Source organism: Protomyctophum parallelum (assembly GCF_964188405.1).
Source record: "Protomyctophum parallelum genome assembly, chromosome: 15".
In the NCBI taxonomy this organism is placed as follows: Eukaryota; Metazoa; Chordata; class Actinopteri; order Myctophiformes; family Myctophidae; genus Protomyctophum; species Protomyctophum parallelum.
The window spans coordinates 38,434,559-38,457,259 of NC_139710.1; the positions used below are offsets into that span (position 1 = coordinate 38,434,559).

The window sequence follows — 22,701 nt, forward strand, 5'->3', positions numbered from 1 at the left end:
TTTGTTGTGTTCTTTTTTATACTGTGTGATCTTTTCTTGTGTTTTAGATTTACATTGTACCGGTATTTAGCGTTTTAACTCTCTGTACAGCACTTTGTAAACATTGAGTTGAGAAATGTGCTTAAACTAAAGTGGATTGGAATGTGCTGCTGTTTGTTTTCAATTGATGCACAAAAAGCAATAATCCCTGGTGTAGCCTACTTTTTTTTAAACTGCTAATACAAATAAAAAAGCTAGTTGAAATCACGTTTGGATTTGTTTCTCTATAAGGCTTCACTCACACCTTTCGATCTAGCATACAACATTGATGCATGCTAGATGTATGAGACTTGTTTACTGATGCAAGCTCCCAATGCATTTCCAATGAAAGTCATTTTTGTTGTACGGCTTTCGGCTGTGTTTCGAGTGCCCCCCTCCTCCTCATACAACACAAATGTTGTGTCAAACCATGTGACTCCCATTGGAAATGCATTGCGAGCTTGCATCATTAAATATGTCTCATGCATCAGCTATACATCAATCTGTTGTGAAGGTGTGAGTCAGGCCTAAGGCCTTGGGTCCCAGATAAAATTGCCAAGGTGGGGCCCACCTATAGGACCCAGGTAGAACCCACACTTAAAGCCCACACGGGAAACCCAGGTGAGAACAATCTGGCGCACGCTGACATTTTCATGTGTGTCCCATATAGTTATCCCACCTGGCTCCCACATAGGCAGCCCACCTCTAAACCATATGGGACCCACGTCGGCTGGGAGGCTACTGATAAGGTAGCCTAATGATATACTAATAATACTATAATAAATACCCTTTGTTTAGCTGTTTTATGGTCGTGATTCACCAGGATCCTGGATGACTTAATTGATTCTAGGCTTAAACTTGACATTGAATATTTTTGTAAATCTTTATGGGAAAAACGAATGGCCGATTTTTCAGTGGAACCAGAAAACCACGCCCACTAGGCTATGCCCTATTGACGCGTGTCTATGACATCATCATTGCGCTCAGGTCAGCTGACTAAAGTTGTGTTTTTGTTTTATTGAACCGAGGCGAGCTATGTCATGTTTAAAGTTATGAACATTACAACGATATTATTGGCACATAGTTGGAGACACCATGATCGCAGGCGAATGTTTTGCGATTCAACTTTATTGCAGTTTATACAATTTATTTCGCTCTGTTTTCTTTTCTAGCTGACGAGGAGGGGGACCATTTCAAAACATGCTCACTTTCTTAGTGATATTGGGATATATTATTAGCAGCACTTTAGCATCCTCGCATGTTATTAGAGTAGATGTCGGAAGACCACTGAGAGAGCTGAAACACTTCTGGAGCAGCACAGGCTTCTGGTGCGTGCTTTATTCAATCCTACTCGAACTTTCTCTGTGGTCAATACAATACAAATCAATACAAAAACTGTTAACTGTGAGTGGACGACCATAAAAGCTGCATTACACTTGTTTACAAGAGGGTCCACCATTTTCAATGCATAAAAACATTTATAGACGTACGAATATAATATATTCCTACTTCTCCAGTTCCAGTTTTCCAACACACCTGTCCGCATGCATTTAAATGCCATTAAATGGGCAGTCCGTAGACTAATGCATGTCAAACTGGGGGTCCTTAATTAAACTGGTTGAGAATCAATGCTAGAGCCGTAAAAAGCTTCTCTTATGGGGGTCCCTGGCTTATTTCTTCAAATGGGAGTCTGTGCTAATTTGGGGGGTCCTTGACATGAAAAGGTTTAGTGGGAAGTAACCACTGCTGTATATACGTATTATACGTATAGTTTCATTATATAGACATTCCACTGTTGGGTTCTTAGCTTATGTATATGATTCATGATGACTATTTTTTTTAATGTAGGCCTATATGATGTTTTTTGTTCTTGCTTACTGTATGTCGCTCCGGATTAAAGAGGGGTTCTGCTAAATGCCTATTATTGTAAAAACTGTAAATGAAAAACATCATGTCTCCTGGCCTCTCCTCCCAGCCCCCCGCTCCCACACACCCAGGCTCACCTGTTTGACCTGAGCAGGGACCAGGAGCTGAACTTGGCCTACGTGGGTTCAGTTCCCCACCAAGGCATCCAGCAGGTCAGGATCCACTGGATGCTGGAGCTGGTCTCTGCACAGTAAGTACTGAACTCTGGGTTCTGGGAATAGTCCGGCAGCCGACAGGCTTCTTTTGTTTAAAGTGGGAAATTTGGTATAATAGTCTTTTGGCCTCTTTATTGGCCTAAAATATTGTCTATATACATACATTCATGAATCCACTTGCTGACCGGCTGTCGCTATTGGGCAATTTTTTTATAGGGGTTTCTTCCCATTAACATCTTATGGCAGACAAAAATGTCAAACTTTCCTTATTCCTTAAGTAGCATGTGACATGTCAAATTAGGGGGTTTTCATGATTCTGAATCCAAGCATTAGTTTTGCACAAAATACACTCATTGGGCTAAAAACAGCCATAGCAACTTGCCCAAATATGCTGACCTCATCACATTTGTCATGATGTCTATGGCCGTTTTTAGCCCAAGGAGTGGTCTTTGTGCGAAACTAATGCTTGGAATGGATTCATAATCATGAAAACCCCCTAGTTTGACATGATTGGTTATTGGTAGGGTCACAAGAAACCCCTATAAAAAATTGCCCAATACCCACAGCCGGTCAGCAAGTGGATTCATAAATGTATGTATATAGACAATATTTTAGGCCAATAAAAAATACTATATTATATACCAAATGTCCCACCCATCCCATCCACCGGACTAGAAGTGGAGCTTCAATACATTAGTTTATTTCTCTCTCCCTCTCTCTCTCTCCTAAAACTATACTAACTAGGAAAGTCAGACTTGCTCGCTATCTCTGGGTTCCTACTCTCCGAGTCCCCTAGCCCCGCCTTTCGGGACCCTTGGTTACCTTTTCTGTATTTGGAACGTCGGTACCGACGGAAAAGGTAACCAAGGGTCCCGAAAGGGGCTGTCTGTCTTTCTATAATTCATGTCTTCTTTACTTGCTTTTAATGGTCTGTAGGCCTAGTAGGCCTACCTACCTACCTACCTACCTACCTACAGTACGGTACCTTTTATAACATCTGCAAAAGGCATTATAGAAATAAGCAATCATTATTTACATGCATTCTCTGACAAGCGTAATACTACGGATGTAATCTGTCTACAAGGGTGTGGCATTTGATTTAGAACTTGAAGCAAGGAGACGGGTATATGTTTGACTGTAGCATACATTTTGAGGTGTTGCTTTGTTTGTGTGACTGTTGTAGAGATGTGGAGGGAAGAGTCCAGTACGATTTCACTAAACTGGATCAGCTGATTGAGCTCCTGTGGGTCAATGGCCTACGGCCAGGTACAGTACTTTACACATTCAAACGTGATTTTCAAGTCATTGAAAATGCCATTAAATGGGGCTCCATAGACTAATGCATGTCAAACTAGGGGATCCTTGAAATTAAGCGGGTTGAGAATCACTGTTAGAGCCGTAAAAATCTTCTCTTATGGGCGTCCGCACTAATTCATTAGTGTCAATTTGAGGGTCCTTGGCATGAAAAGGTTTGGGAACGACTGCGATATGTATCACGGTACAGAGGCCACGATACGATATGTATCACGATCCGCATTGATTTTGAATAATGTCCTACTAAATCTGGGAATTCTGCTGATTCCTAGACCACCGATTGCCGATGTTTTGACAAACATAAAATTGTCTGAAATCTTTAACAAAAAGCAAGTAAAGAAATACAAAATATTTATATATTTTGATGGATAAATACAAATGATTTAATCATAATATATCATAGCTGTCGGGCAGAAACTGAGGCTAATGGATTTTTTTTAAAGCTGTGTCACATACAGCATTTCCTGCTGTATCGATATGGTAGTCTCTGTATCGATACAATTATCGGCAAGCATTATGATACGGTTATTTTTTGATTAATTGAACTCACCCCTATTTTCTAGGTTATGACAGTAATTGTATACACTGTATAGTATACACTGTATAGTACTGTATACTATACAGTACTATACAGATACAATACATTTATAGCAATCAACATACTAGTCATAGTTTGATTTTAATTCTAAACGATTGCCCTTTTTTGTTATTTCACGGTTACAAAATCCTTCCAAGAAATGTTGTGTTGTGTTTTTCATGATGTGTGATTCACATGAAGTGGAAGGGGAGAAAAACACATCTGTTCCTGGCAAATGAACCACTTCCTTCTCTGCAGGCTTTGAGCTCATGGGCAGCGTCTCCAACTACTTCACCAACTTGGAGTCCAAACAACAGGTGACCGAGTGGAGAAACCTGGTCTACCTCACCACCAGGAGGTACATTGGTGAGTACAACTGGTGAGAAGCATGTGCTGTATGTATGCGTGTGTTTTTGCCCAGGAAACCAAAGTCTTTGGGTTCCGGGGGGAGTATGGTTGCAAATCTGAAACTTAAAGGAATTGACGGAAGGGCACCACCAGGAGTGGAGCCTGCGGCTTCATTTGACTCAACACGGCCAGGACACGGAAAGGTTTGACAGATTGGTAGCTTGCATGTTGTACATCCAGTACACCCCCCCCCCCCCCAGAAGCAAAGATTTTAGTTAAAAATGTTCGCTTTGAAATAATTTATATTCAATGATTTGCACTACATTTTTATGATTCCAAACGAAATGTAGTGGATGAAACCTGGACCATGTAATTATTACCTATTATCTAGCAAAGAGAAAGTATTAACAAATAACAGATGTTTCGGGGGTTGAAGGCATCATCAGTGTCGTATGGGTGTGAATGTTGTCTTGGTATTTCGTAGCATTACTTGATTGATTCTACTCCACAGACAGGTATGGCCTGGGCAGTGTGTCTCTGTGGAATTTTGAGACCTGGAATGAGCCCAACAACCATGATTTTGACAACATCACCATGTCAATTCAAGGTGAGCGCAGAACTGCGGTCTTGACGAGGCTGTCTTTTATTGTATAGAGCGACAACAAACACAATATCTTGGACCAAACAAATTATTACAAAGAAGAAAAACAACAAAAAAATGTGCAGTTTTCGTGAGCCACTGCTCTGTCTACAGAGCTGTCCGGAACCCAAATGCCATGGCTTGTTCCAGTAATTATCCCATTTTGGGCGGGAACCCCTTTTGGTGTTAGCATTATGTTATGCTTTAGCTATTGAAAAATAGCAGATCTACCCCTCGAAAACGAGATGGTACATCTCAAGGGGTCTTTTTCCTAATAAAGAAACTTTAATCATCATAGTGTGCCACCAAGTGGCGCGCTACAGGCTTGTAGGTCGGCTATTTTTGAAAAATCGAAGAACGACTGACATAGAAACATAGCTTTTTCAGAAAACTGTCAGGATGTAGAAGACATTTTTAGAAATCTGATCTCAGGTCAAAATGGGATAATATGAGACGTATACTGTGCATATACTGTATTTGCAGGGTTCTTGAACTACTATGATGCGTGTTCAGAGGGCCTGCGGGCAGCCAGCAGTGCTCTGAGGTTTGGGGGTCCGGGGGACTCCTGCCATTCCCCCCCCCACTCACCGTACTGCTGGGCCATGCTTCAGCACTGCTACAACGGCACCAACTATTTCACCCAAGAGACGGGCGTCCGCCTCGACTATATCGCCCTGCATAAGAAGGTGAGATGGCATTTCCTGGGCATGATAGACAAGCAGAAAAAGCAATATATATATTTTTACTTTATATAATTTTTATCCCACGATTTTGCAAACCCATTTTTTCACCCAGTGTCATCTAATGTAATCTTGGGCGCTACACTTCCTCTGCGAACTTGGCGAGGGCAGCGGACTGACCTCATGCTTCCTCATGAGAAGTCCAAGCTGCTTCTTTTCACCCGACGGTGGAGAGTTTCCCTGGCCGGACGTAGCGCGTGGAAGGAACACGTTATGCTGACCAGTTCCTTTCCCCTCCCTCAGGTGCCGCGGCTGGCCAGGGGGAGTTAGTTTAATAAGCAATATTATAAACTGGAAGTTATTGCCTTCATCAATGATTGGTCGCATCAATGCCATACAGATGGTTTCACTGTCAAAGTTTTTATACCAAATTCTCCCTTTTTTGCTTTTGTCTCTTTTTTTTTATCGACTGGATTTGATAGGATGTAGCGAAGGAGGCCTTATTGGCCTCCCAATATTTGTGACAGTTTCTGACCGTTTTTTCATGTCATGTGAAAGCAGGGAATCATAGCTTCAAATTGACATTGGTTGTTCAGTTTGACCCACCAGTTTTGGAGATATGGCTTATAGAGTAATGTCTTGCAGAAACCAGCGAGTTATGCATTTATTTCATATTTACATGTCGATATCAGCTCTGACATTTATGTCAGACATGCTCTAGTAGTATGTGAAGAGTCTGCCTGTGCTATTAACTCATTTTGGATGAAAAAAATAAATAAACAGTTTAGTTAGTTAGTCTTGCCACCATGACTGTCTCTGAGTCACATTTAAACAGTCACTATTGGGCTGCAAATGCAAGGGCCTTGGCAGAGGGGCTTTCCTGGTGATGACTGGTCCTCTGATGCCCCCCCTCTTTAAAGATTGAATCAATGGCAGTCTCAGAAACCTCACTCCCATCTCTGCTTCTCTCCAGAGCACAGCACTGCCTCATGGCTCTCCATTGCTGAGCTGGAACAAATCCGTCATGACGGCATTGACGGACAGAATACACAAACTAAGTTCCAGAAAATGTGGATGCCATTCCTTGCAGCGCTTTCTGATGGTCATCAATCCCACCCATGTGTCCCCCTTGTTTTTTAGTTTTTGGGTGTTTTGCCTGCCAGAGATTGCCAGCCTTACTGTGCATGTTTGGAAAAAAATATATTAAACAGTTTTCCTGTTCTTAAAAGGTTTGGGAATTGTGTAAGTCTAAGGTAGAATTCATGGTTTTGCGTACATGTAAAGTTCTGTCCATTCTGTACGGGAACCCCTTTTGGTGTTTTGAGCATTATGTTACACTTTAGCTATTGAAAAATATGACGAGCTTGTAGGTCTGCTATTTACCTCTTCTTTCAGAGCTTTTTAACTCAAATCCTTGCTTCTAGGGGCGTCCCTGGAACAACATATTTTCATATGGGGGTCCGCAGCCAAATACAGATAATTCTGGGGGACCTTGACATGAAATATTGAGCACCACTGACATAGAAATTATTTCAGAAAGATGTCGGGATTCATAAGACATTTTCTAAATTTCGACGTCGGGTCTAAAAGGGTTAACCTACTGTCATGATATGAGTAAAACCTTGTCTTCCAGGGAGGTGGATGCTCTTTGATATGAGTAAAACCCTGTTTGTCTTCCAGGGAGGTGGATGCTCTTTGATATGAGTAAAACCTTGCTTGTCTTCCAGGGAGGTGGATGCTCTTTGATATGAGTAAAACCTTGCTTGTCTTCCAGGGAGGTAGATGCTCTTTGTTATGAGTAAAACCCTGCTTGTCTTCCAGGGAGGTGGATGCTCTTTGATATGAGTAAAATCTTGTCTTCCAGGGAGGTGGATGCCCTTTGATATGAGTAAAACCTTGTCTTCCAGGGAGGCGGATGCTCTTTGATATGAGTAAAACCCTGCTTGTCTTCCAGGGAGGTGGAGGCTCTCTGCCGATCCTGCAGCAGGAGGTGCAGACGGTGAGGGAGATCCAGGAGCGGTTCCCTCTCTTCCGGAGCCTCCCTGTTTACAACGACGAGGCTGACCCGTTGGTGGGCTGGTCCACGCCGCACACATGGAGAGCTGATGTCACCTATGCAGCCATGGTGGTGAAGGTGGGACACACGGACGCTTAGTACTTTTCATTATAGAGCAGTGGTTCCCAAGATTTTCATGTCAAGGACCCCCCCAAATTGACACTAATTAGCCCGCGGACCCCCCATTTGAAAAGATATGCCAGGGACCCCCATAAGAGAAGATCTTTACGGCTCTAGCAGTGATTGTCAACCATTTTCATTTCAAGGATTCCCAGTTTGACCTGAATTAGGCCCTATATTTATCTATGTCATTTATATCTCTGGAACCCCAATGTATCTATCTATAAATGCACCAAGTCTCTGTACGTACGTGTGTAATCCATGCAACTCGAGAACCGTTACCCCACGGACATATTTGGGCATGCCTGACACAGAACTCAACAAGCTGGCCTGTTCTGACATCCCAACCCTCCATATTTGGTCATGGCTGACACAGAACTCCATAAAAGGGACACAGACATAACTGGGTGTGTGGTAAATGGTAAATGGTGCATTTATATAGCGCCTTTATCCAAGGCGCTTTACAGAGATTGTGCATTACATTCACCCATTCATACACCGATGGCAGCGGAAACCATGCAAGGCACCAACTAGCACATCGGGAGCAATTAGGGGTTCAGTGTCTTGCTCAAGGACACTTCGACAGTAACTCTGGGGGAGCCCGGGTTCGAACTGGCAACCTTGCGGTTGCCATCCAGGCACTCTACCCCTGAGCCACCGCCGCCCGTGTGGGGCATGCATGTCCAACTTGCATCATTCCAAGTAGGCCAGTGCCCAACGGGCACCGCCGCAGAGTCCCCACGGGCACCTCTCTAGTATAGTAATATCAAATTAATTTAACTCTGAGAGTAACGGGTCCATTTGGTTCCATTTGTACACTCTCAGAGTTACAGTCCTATAAGGGTCCATTTGGTTCCAAACTATCATTTAGCTGGGGACCCCCTGGAACTCCCTCAAGGTTCCACACTTTGGGAACCACTGTTATAGAGGATTATGCTGACATGTTCCGTGCTATATTAAAACTCAACAGTGTTAGTACCCCTATTAGTCATTCACTATTGATGGGAACTGTTCTATGGTGTGGACTAGAGGTGGGATCGGGCCGACTATATACTACACGAACCGAACCCGTCACCGACAGCTTTGTGTCCAAACCGAAACGAGCCCGACCTTAATTATTAATATATGCGCCTGGCCCGTGCCCGATACCCGACACTTTTCTTTTGTTGAGGAAGGCACTTTAATAATTCCACTGACAGCATACAGCTTGCCTGGCTGTTACCTTTAGACATATTATGCCACACTATATGTCTTGTAAATTACCATGAAAGGGGTCCGTTTTATATAGCCTAGCCTACTACGTTGATGAATAAATAGCTATAGTATAACACGCCGTGCACACTAAAAATGCACACTGCACAGCACTGTGCGCAGTCAGTTGCATACACACCGTCATTATTACACACACACACACACACACACACACACACACACACACTCCTGCAGTTTTATACCAGCATTGATGATTGATTTGACATCGGCAACTCTGCATTGGCAATATTAAATCCACACAGCTTGTTCGTGCAAAGTTGCAAACTGCTATTCAATCAAACAATCCGCGCCAGCGGGAGGCGATTATTGGTAGCCTAATTTGCCATGGTCCATGGGCAGGATCAAGTAACTACTCAACTCTTCACTGTTCAACATCTAATAAATCAAACTATATATATTAATCCAAAAATTGCGGTTTACATGTTGTCATGGAGGAGGAGGATCGCATCCGCCGTGGGTGAGTTCAACCTAGGCTAACGCCGTCCTCCTCTCTTCAGTGGTTCTTCCAGCTGCGCCCCATATAATGTAGCCTCGGATCCCTACGATCATTCTGTAGCTTCAGACCTACATAATTAGCGTAGTGACTGAGGTTCACAATTTCACATGGGGCTACGTTCGCTGCTGCTGCTGCTGCTTGCAGCATGTGCGTTGCAAGCTTGCGTTGTTGCAACTTGCAAGCGGTGCTGCTGCTTGCAGACAGAGCATTGTCACGCTGCACCACCTTAATATAAAGGCTACTCTAAAGTGCACCATGCGTCCTGGTTAACCAGGAAACACACAGAGAGACAGACTAGTCGGATTGTTTACTACACTTTATTTTCTATATATCAACAGCATGGTTGCCCGAACCGAAGCCCGACGACCAATTATGATAATGAGCCTTACCCTAGCCCGACCCGTCGTGTACCGACGGGACCCGTCGGGTTTCGGTCGGGTATCCCAGCTCTAGTGTGGACCCAGGATATACATTGTTAGCATGTGTAGCCCCAATGCATAAAATGTGTACTGTATATAGTCAGTGAATTAACTCCCTTACCCTTGCTGTGTCAGTATCAGTAATTTATAATGCTTAGCCCACTAAGCCCAGGCTACATTTGGTGCCATCATGGCTGCCACCGTACTTATCCCACTTTTGACAATATGACATTAAGTAGGAGTATATTTCTCTGTCCGAAGGTGATCTCCCAGCACCAGGAGACAATATGACATTAAGTAGGAGTATATTTCTCTGTTCGAAGGTGATCTCCCAGCACCAGGAGACAATATGACATTAAGTAGGAGTATATTTCTCTGTCCGAAGGTGATCTCCCAGCACCAGGAGACAATATGACATTAAGTAGGATTATATTTCTCTGTCCGAAGGTGATCTCCCAGCACCAGGAGTTGCTGATGGCCGACCGCAGCAGCACTGACGTGAGCGTCAACTACACACTGCTGAGCAACGACAATGCCTTCCTCAGCTACCACCCGTACCCCTTCAGCCAGCGCACCCTGACCGCACGCTTCCAGGTACCCGTACCCCTTCACCCAGCGCACCCTGACAGCACGCCTCCAGGTACCCGTACCCCTTCACCCAGCGCACCCTGACAGCACGCTTCCAGGTACCCGTACCCCTTCACCCAGCGCACCCTGACCGCACGCCTCCAGGTACCCGTACCCCTTCACCCAGCGCACCCTGACCGCACGCTTCCAGGTACCCGTACCCCTTCAGCCAGCGCACCCTGACCGCACGCCTCCAGGTACCCTCCTTGGTAGCCACAGAAACGTCTGTGGTTGTGATGTGACAGACTTTTGCCATTGCCATTGCCTTGCCCTGTATCTCAAATGGTCAAATAAATATTTGTAAGGAATATAATATGCCTTTAGTATTCAGCAAAATGTAGATTTTTATGTTACATTATCGAAGGAAATTAAGATTCTCAGATAATTAAAAAAAGAAAAGAAAAAAACCCTGCAGCTTATCAACTAACCGGTTAATCGATCGATCGAGGTTATCAATGATCAATTTGTGAATTAATCGATAACTTGCATCCATACTTCCAGGTCAACAACACCCACCCTCCGCACGTTCAGCTGATCAGAAAGCCTGTCCTGATCGCCATGGGCCTGCTGGCTCTGCTAGGTGAGGAGCCATGGACTGTGTAGGGCCCAAAGTGGCGTCCCCGGGGACCCCCAGGGGTCCTTGAGGGAGTTCCACTCTCAGAGTTAAATTAACATTGATTTGACAATATTAAATTAGGGTCGGTATGCATAGTTACACTTTTGGAGAGTGTGGTTTATGCGTGTGAGAGTGAGTGAGTGAGAGTGAACCCGCCAAGCGTGTCAACGTGTGTGCGAGACGAGTGCTATGGACATGATATCCATCCAAAGTGGCCTTCAGCCTAGAACAGCATAGCCTCAGAAACTTATTTCCATAATAATAAGGTTTTAACTTTGACGTGTTCTGTCTTTGGGAGTGCATATCGGCAGATTACCAATATACAGTATCTATCTGCCGGTTTTTGATTTAATGGATTACTACTGAAATGAATTATGACCGGTTTGCACCCATTGATGGAACCCATGAACCCACTGCTTTTCCCCCGTGTGACTCCATCCATATTGAAGGTGAAACTCAGCTGCAGGCTGAGGTTCTGGACTCAGACCCAAGAGGAGCCGACAGCAACAGCAGCACAGTGGGAGTCCTGGCCAGCACTCACAGGTAGGCAGGCGTGTAACCATGCATTTTAACAGCGATACGATACGTATCACAATACATGGTTGACGATACGATACATGGACGATAACCAGAGAACTTGCCAGTTTACCGACTCGCCGCTGTTTAGTGCATTTTAGTTTGACTTCACCTTAATTTAAATTGCATTGAATTGAGAGAGAGAGGATAGTTGTTTAGAGTTTACACTATAGCTGAAGTGGGAATGCTAAACACCAGTACCGAAACAATGTAATTAATTAGTAAACAATATCCTGAATCATGGCGATCCGATTCAATGATTTAAATCAATACATTAACTATTTATCAAAGAAATAAAATGTGGATACTGCAGGTTTTTTTAAGGGAAAATGTATGAATATGGATTTAAATACGTAAACACAGTGATTCTTTTGCAAATACATAGACATTATTTCAACACATGGACAAACCTTGTCATGAACACAGAGAATACACACATTTATCGATAGACCAAGTGTAGCTATATTGAATGGAAGTAATGAAACCCCTCTTTTAATTTTTTCTTGAAATTGCTAAATACAAGGAACAAGAACTTGGATACAATTGATTATTTGCATTGCAAAACGATTCAATACAGATTATTTGCATTATGATACGATGCAAAGTCAATGTTGCAGTCATAGACTGGTTGCAGTTTACATTTCGATACTTCGATTCTTGAAATGAACACATCTGATGCCCAGGACATGTCCACACGTCTTCATAATTACACCCGTAGGACGCCTAGAACGTCTTTAGGTCCTTTTTAATGATATAAAATGCGATCGCTTAAAATCCATTTTTATCCATTCAAACCGTTGCTAGGCAACGCCGTTCTCGTCCGTCCCGGAGCTGTTTTGCTTGCGCGTGCAGAAATTCACTTCCTGGTCTTCGGGCCGACAACCTTCCTCATTTACTCTGAATCTAATCTAGTCCGTGGTTTTGATCAGAACGCCGATGTTCTTCTGTCCTAACTTCTGACTTCATCGTGCCTCTCGTTTAGAATATTAACGCTTCTAAAGAGAGATCAGACTTATTAGCGCAATGTAGTAATGGGAAGATTTCACCTCCCGGTTTTTGGGGGGAAATGGAAGGCGGGGTAAAATCTCCCTCTAGTGTCTTTTTATTCTGAAAGATTCCCAGACACAAAAAGTGTTACAAATGGATTTTTTCAATGCAGTTATTGTATCGTTACACCTCTACTCACAGGCCTGCGGTAGCAGGCACCTCAGACAGTTGGCAGGCCGCCGTGTTGGTGTACAACAGTGACGACAACCACACCTCCGCACAGACCGACGACATCACCATCTCACTGACAGGACTGGCGGGACTGAAGGGTTGGTTTAAGGCCAATGTAGTGAAGCTAAAACTCTCATCTTAGTTGTAGTTAAAACTACAACTAAGCGCTCCCCCCAAATATCTTACTCATGCGTAAACTCACATGAAATTTGACGAAGGTTCAAGAGTTTAATGCATAATCAAAAAGTGTCCATTTTGGGGAAAGGAATGGTGAATCACAACTTTTGAGTGGTGTCCCTGGGTCTCTGTCTGTCCAAGCACGGAAATAGCGTTATAGCGTTTGTTCACCTCCAAGTGTCACTGTTGTAGAGCCTCACACACACACACACACACACACACACACACACACACACACACTAATAATAATAAATGTATGATCAATCGATCATGTTGTCTTTGTCCACCTAGGGCTTGTGTATGTCACATATTACCTTGACAATAACGTAACCAACCCATATCAGCTGTGGCAAAGTATGGGCAGTCCAGACTACCCTTCTGCAGAGCAGTTCAGGCAGCTCAGGACTAAAGAGGTATTTTTTTTATTTTATATACAGGTTTAATGTTTGTTTTTAGTTCAATGTTTGTTTTAAAAACGCCATTGACAATGAAGGGACAATGTACGTCATCTTGTCGCTAACACAAACATTAAATGCCATTAACAATAAAGAGAATTTAATGTTTGTGTTGGCACCGTTTGTTTTACATCACCTAATCAACATGAGTTAGACTTTAATATATTAGCGGCCCTCACTTCACACGGGTGTGATTTTTTCAGACAAACTATAATGTAATCAGCTAACATCCCTATTGATATTAATTCAAATACATTGAGTATTCTATACGTGAAATTAAATGCAATATTGGACTGAATTGTTGTGCAGACCTACTACTAGATATCAGTTACACTGACGGCTCAGTTCAGAAGTCTCTTTATAAACGCGTCCCTATTCTGGGCATGCCGTAACAAAGGCGAATATTCTGTGAAAATTGTACAGTATCTCACAGATTCGTGAGCTTGTAGATCGGCTATTTTTCGGTGAATAGATTTGGAAGGAAAAGAGGAGAGGTCCATGTGTTGTATGGAGTCTATGGACCCCTGGGAGAGCCCAGTCAATGACGTATATAGGGTTTAAATTAGTGGCTTTCAACCCTTTTCATGTCGAGGTCCATTATTTATTCAGCACAGACCACCATTTGATGACATTTAGCCTCTCAGACCCCAAACTAAAGACTATTTTGTTATTGTTGCATAAGATGTCTGCAATTCCATTCTGTATTGATGTTGGTACCATTCGGAGAGAATAACAGGCAAACATAAAAACATAAAAAAATAATTATTCTACATGCCCTAATTGTGGAGACTTCATGTAAATTAAGTAATGCAGATGTTGAACAATCATTTAACTCCTGAGAGTGTAAAAGAAACCAACATTTGGTTTCATTTTACACTTTACACACAAGAGTTAAAGATCTGTAATTTGGTTAACAACTCTCCATCATTTAGCTGGGGACCGCCTGGAACACCCTCAAGGACCACTGGTAGTCCCCCACTGGTTTAAGTGCCTAATGTTGTTGTCGTCGTTAGGACCCTCAGGTTGACGGCCCCTCAGCGGTTCCTGCAGGGGACACTCTGATGCTGAAGGCCCGGCTCCCTGTGCCCTCCATCCTCCTCGTCCATGTGTGTGCCCGGCCCAGCGTCCCACCTGACCAGGTCAGTGTTATCATCATGCGTGTGCCCGGCCCAGCGCCCCACCTGACCAGGTCAGCAGCAGTGTTGTTTTCGTCGACCAATACTAAGACGAACAATGTTCGTCGACTATCTTTTTCCACTGGCGAAGTCATTTTACACTTGGTTTTATGTTGTAAATAGCAGATCTACAAGCTCACAACGTTTCCCAGTGCGACATGTTGTGAGCTTGTAGATCTGCTATTTTTAGCAAGTGTAAAATCAGTCATTACGACGGCATCAAGGCCCGCCAAAATACATTTTAGTCGACTAAATCAACTGTAGATTTCGTCGACTAAAACTAGACTAACACTAAAACATTCCGAGTGACCAAAATGTGACTAAAACTAAATGAAGTTTCATTTCCAAAGACTATATGACTAAAACTAAAATAGAAATTTGCTGCCAAAAACAACACATTGATGATTTTGTTCTACAGGGGCTTGATTGAGTCTGTCATTTCCCTTTCACCCGTTTCCAATGAAACAATTTTATTAAAAGGTTTTCATTTTATTTATTTATGCTTTCATCAGGTCAATGGATTACGCTTCATCAGGATCACCAAGGGCCAAGTGTTGGTTGTCTGGTCAGACCACTGTGTTGATTCCAAGTAGGTGTACTATACTTGTTTTGTTTTTTGGGGGGGAGAAAATTAATCTACTTGTTTTTTTCACTGCTTTCACTATGAAATATTCTGGAGAAATGAAAGCTTTTGAAAGAATGAGGTTTTATGTGCAAAAATAAGAATGTCAATGTGCCTCTATAGATGCATCAAGACATTTGAAGTGGAGTTTGCCAACGATGAAAAGGAATACCACAGAATCAACATCCGGAATACCATTTTTACTTCCTATGTTTACTCGCCTGGTAAGAACTTGGGTTTAAAATATGTGTGTTGGCAAATTGAATGAAGATATTGGCATCAAAGGTCGGGTGAGTGACTCTCTTTGGTTAAAATAAGTGTTAAATAGCTCTATATTCTGATTGCTATTGAGTGTTTGTTCAGTAACAGGACTAGTCTCCAACTCTCCATCTCTCAACATATTTTGGAAACACTATAAAAATGAAGCTGATAAATGGGTACTCTCTCCTGATTGGCTGAAATGTTGTTACCTAATACCTACCCGAATACGTATTTTCTATTGGTGGTGAGACAGGGGGACCTCTGTTACTGAACAAACGCTCTCTATTGGTGGTGAGACAGGGGGACCTCTGTTACTGAACAAACGCTCTCTATTGGTGGTGAGACAGGGGGACCTCTGTTACTGAACAAACGCTCTCTATAGCAATGATACATATCAGAATATAGTGATTTACCCGTTTACATTTTGTTATAACAAAACAGATCACTTACCCTACCTTTTAACATATAAACAGGGACTCACTTAGGTCACGTCAATTTCAGCTTGACATAGAGTTTTCATTGTGCATCATTGTGTTGTGTCCCACGTACCAATTACTAATAATGCCTCTGACATTCCACGACAGGCCCCTGTTGAGAATATTTGCACAGTTAGGGTCCTTTCAAACGGGCGGTGATTTAATGCGGGCTATAGTTCATTTTCAATTCGACTTTTTTTCTGTACGCACGGAGAAGTCGAGGGGCAACAACGCAAGCGTATTATTTATGTGGGCGCGGTCCAGTGAAATTGCCGCGCACGTGTGCTCGTTTTGTGCACACGCCCGCGACCTGGATTGTGTTTAGCTTTTTTTTTAACGTTTGCGTCTGCGTTCATCGCTGCAAGTTTGAAATGACCATTATGGGATAATAACATGACATCACATTATACATGGTTTACTTTGGACGTAATGTTTACTCTTTATAATGTGTTTTATTTTCTAGTCAACAAGGACGTTGGTGGTGTTTATAGGGTTCGAGCTGTGGACTACTGGGGCAGGCCGGGACCTTACTCCCTCACTGAGAGGTATTTAGAGGAGCTTTAGTTCACTAGCAGTTATTGTGGTGGCACCTAAAAAACAACATGCTACTGTATGTATGTTAATTAGGCCAATTATGCCAGGGTCAAGTGCATTGTAAAGTTTTCTATATTTGTTTTGTACAGTGTAAAAAGAAATTACATCTTTTGTAATCAATATTGAAAATAAGGCAGGAGCCAGGAGGAGTTGGGGAGATTGGGTATGTCATATCCCTGGACGTTTATGGACTTATTAATTTAAAATAATTTGCCCAGAGATTCAATAGTGATTCATCCTTTTATTTATTTCTTGAAGGGTGATGATCTTAACATGTTATATTACAGGTAAATTGTGTTATTCATTGCATTATGTTACAAAACCTTAAACAGTGCTCAGTGTTGATGGAGAATATTTGGTTGGTTTTGCATTTGTTATGACCATGACAATGCATTGTTATGGTCTGTTACTGTATAATTGTATATACTGTATAAAATATTGGAAATTGTTTTTCAAAGATTATTTCATATTTCAAAATCTTCATATTTCAAAATCTTAACGGTGTAGACACTGACTGGACAGAAACAGTATATAAAAGTTAAGATAGATAAGATAGATAAGATCTTTATTGTCATTGTATGAGACATACAACGAAAAGTATATAAAAGTTGACGTGGCTATTGGCTAATAACAAGGAAACTAATTTGTTTTTGTTTTCCTTGTTTAGAAGATCTGTTTTCTCTTTTGGAACTTTACTTTTCTGCAGCAATAAATGGCAGGGTGTTGTAATAGGTCCTGTCTGTCTGTGTTTGTAAATTTGTCACTTTTTGAAATACTTTTTTTTCATGTCAAGGACCCCCAAATTGACACTAATGAATTAGCCCTTGGACCCCCATTTGAAAAGATATGCCAGGGACCCCCATAAGAGAAGACTAGCAGTGATTCTCTACCATTTTTATTTCAAGGACCCCCAGTTTGATATGCAATAGGCTACGGACCCCCATTTAATGGCATTTCTATCTCTGGGACCCCAATGTATATTGTAAAATCAATGTTAATTTAACTATTTGGTTCCATTTGTACACTGTGTCGTAACCTTGTGTGGTGTGGTGATGGAATGTGAAGGTCTCTGATGGTGACAGCCTGGAGTTCAACATCAGTGAGAGTAGCGAGGGCTTTGTCACATTAATATGTACAGTACGGTAAGTACCTGATATCTTTTGGTTCAAAAAAAGGTTTTGAACCCCATTTGTACACTCAGATCGTAAAAGCAAATTGGATCAGTGGGGAGTCAATGGAGGGTATTGCAACTCTATTCATCCCTGTTGTAAACTCTAATTGGACCCTCGTCTGGTTCTGACCATAGAGGTTCTGACAGACAGGTAGTGTGTGCACTGTGCAGGAAGCAGGATGGGTGGTGTGTGATAATGATTACTGGACAACTCACCCCGGTGCTTGCCCGTTTTTCCTCCCAGAATTTTCACCAGTGAGGGCGATAACGTTGTAATATGCTGTTGGCTGTTTGTATTCTTTTTGGAATAATATAAAAAGATACTCCTGTGGAAAGGCTATATTATTTTACTTATATTGACCCTATATACAATTTAGTATTATTTAGTATATGTAAGGTTTTGCCCACTCAAATGGTACCTCGTCAGATAATCCCCACATATCCTAACAACTTCTGTGAACAGACTTCACTGTAGCTTTTCATAAATTATATTTGTACTTTGTACTATTGAAAGTTTATAGTTAGAGAACTTTTAGTGGCTACAGAAGCAGCTACAGTATATTTTAAAGAGACTAGATCCGAACTCTCACTCACTGAGTGAAGGCCAAACTGGACAGCAATCTGCCGTCAATACGGTCACCAAAGCGGAATTCCAAACGGAAGAAAATAAACTGTCAGAACAAAAGGAAGGACAAAAAGAAAGCTATATAAGCTTACAAAGACTTGTGTTGGAAGTAGACTATATCCGCTGTCTTCTTCCAGTAGGAATAGACCGTGGTTCTACTTGGCTAAACGACGAGCTGAAGTGTGTTAGAATAGCTCTAGCAAACTGTGACCTCCCTAAACACAATCCTGAGTGGCTACGGAAGCAGCTAGCAGCAAAGGAACAGTACATTATAATGATCCTAAATCCGAACACAGACCTGTCACTGAGTGAAGGCCAAACTGGACAGAAATCCGCCGTCAATACTGTCACCAAAGCGGAACAAAAGGATGGACAAATAGAAAGTCAGAGAAGCATACAAGGACAGCAGTTGGAAGGAGACTGGTGCCCAGACTACATTCCACAGTCCTATACCCCTGTTCTTCTTCCAGTAGGAAAAGTGGGTCCTTTCTTTTGGATAAAGGAGCAGCTGAAGTATGTTAGAAAGGAAACTGAGACCCAAATAAAGTGTAACCATAGATGCAACTCTGAGTGGCTACGGAAGCAGCTAGCAGCAAAGGAACAGTACATTTTAAAGGTCCTAAGAACACACTGTCACTGTCAGTCAGTAGTTGGAAGTAGACTCATTACCATCCCCAGTTCCTGCTTACTGATACATGTGTCCCTAGCGATGACATCGGTATATATACTGTATATTATACTGTATATACATGTGAATATTGTGTTTCATTGTTTTTCAAAGATTTCTAATGCTCAGAGTCTGAACCGGGTGTCTGATAAAAAGCTTAGCAATACACATTAAATCTGCAATTGAGAAATATTGTGTGCAAGTTTTATTCTTTATTAATTACACCAGAATACTAGTCTCCAGACCCATGTTAAGACTGATTGGCAGTGTAGCCCCTAAATAATCTTTAATTAAAATAAACTTTTTGGCATGTGCAACTTGAATTAAGGGGATGATGTATATTTTTATAGCTTATACGATTCAAAATATGTCATAACACATAACACTTCAGCCTATAGTTCACAGGCAGGGAAGCCTGAGTGAAGAGGTCATTAAGTCAGCAAGTCACTAAAATAAGCCTAGGAACACTTTAAGATAGTCAGTTTGCAACAGCTGTGAGATCCTGCTATATAGTGGACATTGTGAGGTTTTATCACTGAAGAATGCTTTGAAAATAAGACCACCTGTGGTAACTTGTTGACAAGAGGCAATAGAGCCTTAAGGGTCAACTAACACACACACACACACACACAGGGACAAGGTGACACCCACAGATTAGAGATGTATAAGATGGAACAGAGAATCAGTTAGAGCGGTGAGTGAGAGACGGCAGAGAGAGACAAGGGGAAACCAGGCGCTCTTGCCTGGGACGAAGGCCTCAATATGCTGTAACCATGGAACGAATGCTTGTAACCTGTAGCTGATTGCTGTCCAATAAATGGAAAGAAGGAAATGTGGCGGCTTGGATCTCCTATTCATTTCAACAGCAACTTCAACAAAGAAATTAGGTAAATTAATCCACAGAGCCCTGTAAGAAAAGACACATCAGGGACTTGATTGATTGACATAAAAAAGAGCTGCACAAACGTAGGTAGCATTACAAATTAAATACTAAAGTAAAAAGCCCTGCCTATTCCATTTCTCCCCCTCTAATTTACCATTTCAAGTGCATTTGTCTTATGTAATGCCAGTGCCGCTATTCCAAAGCCCCCTCGGGTACATATTTAAAGTTAAACTATTTTCAACAATTTTTTTTTTTTTTTTGGTGGGTGGATTTTGTTGAGCTGGTCATTTTGAATTTTGGGCACCTCTGGTAGTACTGGACAGAAACATATAAAAGTTGACGTGGCATCAAACGGAAACAAAATAGTTTTTGTTTTCCTTCCCCTTGTATGTTTAGAAGATATGTTTTCTCTTTTTGCAATTTACTTTTCCGCAGCAATAACTGGCAGGGTGTTGTAATAGGTCCTGTCTGTGTGTGTGTTCATTTTTCATTTTTTGAAATGGGCTACTCTGCAGTTGTTTTGGCTTTCCAGTGCCTCCGTGTGTGTGTCCCAGTCACTGCTTTTGGTGTGTCTCCCGTGTTGGGCAGATTAAGGCAGATCCAGTATGAATGAATTGTAGATGGTATATTTTAAGGGCTGTTTTGTTGATTTGTATTTATTTAAGACATTTTAAGTGTATTATGTCTTTCTTTTTTTTGTACCTCATGTGAATTGTCATGTTTTTTGTATGAGGACCACAATGGAAATTAAACATGTCATTTTATTATGTCTTATCGTCCTTGTATGAGTTGTAGGCCTAAGGCCTATAGCCTGTTAGCCTTGCTCCAGACCTGAATTGCTACCATATAAAAAAAGGGAAACTAAATTAAAATGTAGACTGAGTGTCGGGCTAGGCTACTAGCCAGGTGGCTATTGCATTTCAAATGTAATGTAATACAGTTGTAATGAACATAGGCCTTGTGTGTGTGTGTGTGTGTGTGTGTGTGTGTGTGTGTGTGTGTGTGTGTGTGTGTGTGTGTGTGTGTGTGTGTGCGCGCGCGCGCGCGGTCTTTCTCCGAGAGAGAGAGAGAATGCACAAATGCGTGAATGCGTGTGTTCTGTTTTTTCCCCCAAAACAAATTTGATTCCGTGACCGTCCACACGGTGGCGTCGTATTTGCAGTCTGTCTGTATAGACCGATTCCGTACCGGTTTCATGGTTGCAGCCTACGTATTTCCTGTAGGCGGACTCGACATAGCTGCGGGAGTAAAACCCTCACCAGGCGCACCTCTTCCACTACAGTGAACGGCAGAGTGACTGATGTTAGTTTGCCTCAAACTTTACTCCTTTACCTGCTTTTTTACTAACACTAACATTACAAAAATGCCCAGAACATCGAGATGAACCTGTGTAGTTTATGGCTGCTCCAACAGTAGTGGCAACATAAAAAAAACAAAAAAAACGGAATGTCTAATATCCACCTCGGTGGCGGAGACCAGAGCCATTGAGTAATGGTTGAGACAAAGCAGTGAAGGGTCCTGAAAGATACGTAATTTCCCAATACCCAATCTTTCTGTTTTATGAACACAAGGCTGCTGTATTTTATACCTCATACTAAGCATTTAAAGTATGAGGTATAAAGTACAGCAGCCTTGTGTTAATAAACAGAAAGATTTGGTATTGGGTAAGACTTGCGTTATGTATCTTTCACTGCTTTGTCTCAACCATTACTCAATGGCTCTGGTCTCCGCCACAGCGGTGGATATTAGACATTCCGTTTTTTTTTATTTTTTATGTTGCCACTACTGTTGGAGCAGCCATAAACTACACAGGTTCATCTCGATGTTCTGGGCATCTTTGTAATGTTAGTGTTAGTAAAAAAGCAGGTAAAGGAGTAAAGTTTGAGGCAAACTAACATCAGTCACTCTGCCGTTCACTGTAGTGGAAGAGGTGCGCCTGGTGAGGGTTTTACTCCCGCAGCTATGTCGAGTCCGCCTACAGGAAATACGTAGGCTGCGACCATGAAACCGGTACGGAATCGGTCTATAGGCCTACTATGAACACTGGGAGCAAGACATCCGGTTGCCTTCAGAATAAGGTGTCGAAGTGAATGTTTTCTGAATCTAAAAGACATTAAAGAAAATGCACTTGTATTTTTAAATCCATTGAGATAACGTTTTTATGTTATTTATGTATTTATTTCGACACAGAAACATATAGCATCATAATGTGTGTCTTATAGCATCGTTTAAATGCTCAATTTATAGTTTTAATGGACTTGCTCTTATTTTGAAGAGATCGTCCACCGGAAGTCTGCCAGTAGGCAGGGTCGTGCTAATGGCTAAGAAGCTTTTAGCATTCCCTTCCTCTTGTCAATACTCTTTATGTTCATGGTGAACGTGGTCATTAATAATTCATAGTTTGATTTACAAGCACCGTGGAAGTGTATATTTGCCTGTAACCGCTAAATGTCACCGTTTGACACTTGTAAGTGAAATGGACACATCGACACATTGATGTTTCGGTGGCGAAGGATATCAGCTGTGAGTTGTGTTTA

General features: G+C 42.0%; 1 protein-coding gene across 4 annotated transcripts in view; it reads left to right on the forward strand.

Moving 5' to 3' along the window:
- The first annotated feature begins 1,022 nt into the window (after positions 1-1,022).
- Positions 1,023-22,701, forward strand: part of idua (alpha-L-iduronidase) — a 28,135-nt gene continuing 6,456 nt past the window's right edge. Inside the window, exons 1-16 of one of the 4 annotated variants that reach the window (XM_083783934.1) lie at positions 1,023-1,346; positions 1,994-2,134; positions 3,283-3,365; positions 4,249-4,356; positions 4,850-4,945; positions 5,462-5,664; positions 7,613-7,792; positions 10,469-10,615; positions 11,150-11,228; positions 11,714-11,807; positions 13,029-13,156; positions 13,527-13,648; positions 14,704-14,829; positions 15,378-15,454; positions 15,611-15,711; positions 16,688-16,769. In XM_083783934.1, the coding sequence (XP_083640060.1) occupies positions 1,219-1,346; positions 1,994-2,134; positions 3,283-3,365; positions 4,249-4,356; positions 4,850-4,945; positions 5,462-5,664; positions 7,613-7,792; positions 10,469-10,615; positions 11,150-11,228; positions 11,714-11,807; positions 13,029-13,156; positions 13,527-13,648; positions 14,704-14,829; positions 15,378-15,454; positions 15,611-15,711; positions 16,688-16,769 (1,895 nt within the window). In that variant the 5' untranslated portion in view covers positions 1,023-1,218. Of the gene's footprint in view, positions 1,347-1,993; positions 2,135-3,282; positions 3,366-4,248; positions 4,357-4,849; positions 4,946-5,461; positions 5,665-7,612; positions 7,793-10,468; positions 10,616-11,149; positions 11,229-11,713; positions 11,808-13,028; positions 13,157-13,526; positions 13,649-14,703; positions 14,830-15,377; positions 15,455-15,610; positions 15,712-16,687; positions 17,539-22,496; positions 22,688-22,701 lie in introns of those variants that run through there. The other 3 variants (XM_083783933.1, XM_083783932.1, XM_083783931.1) reach the window with 3 other exon arrangements.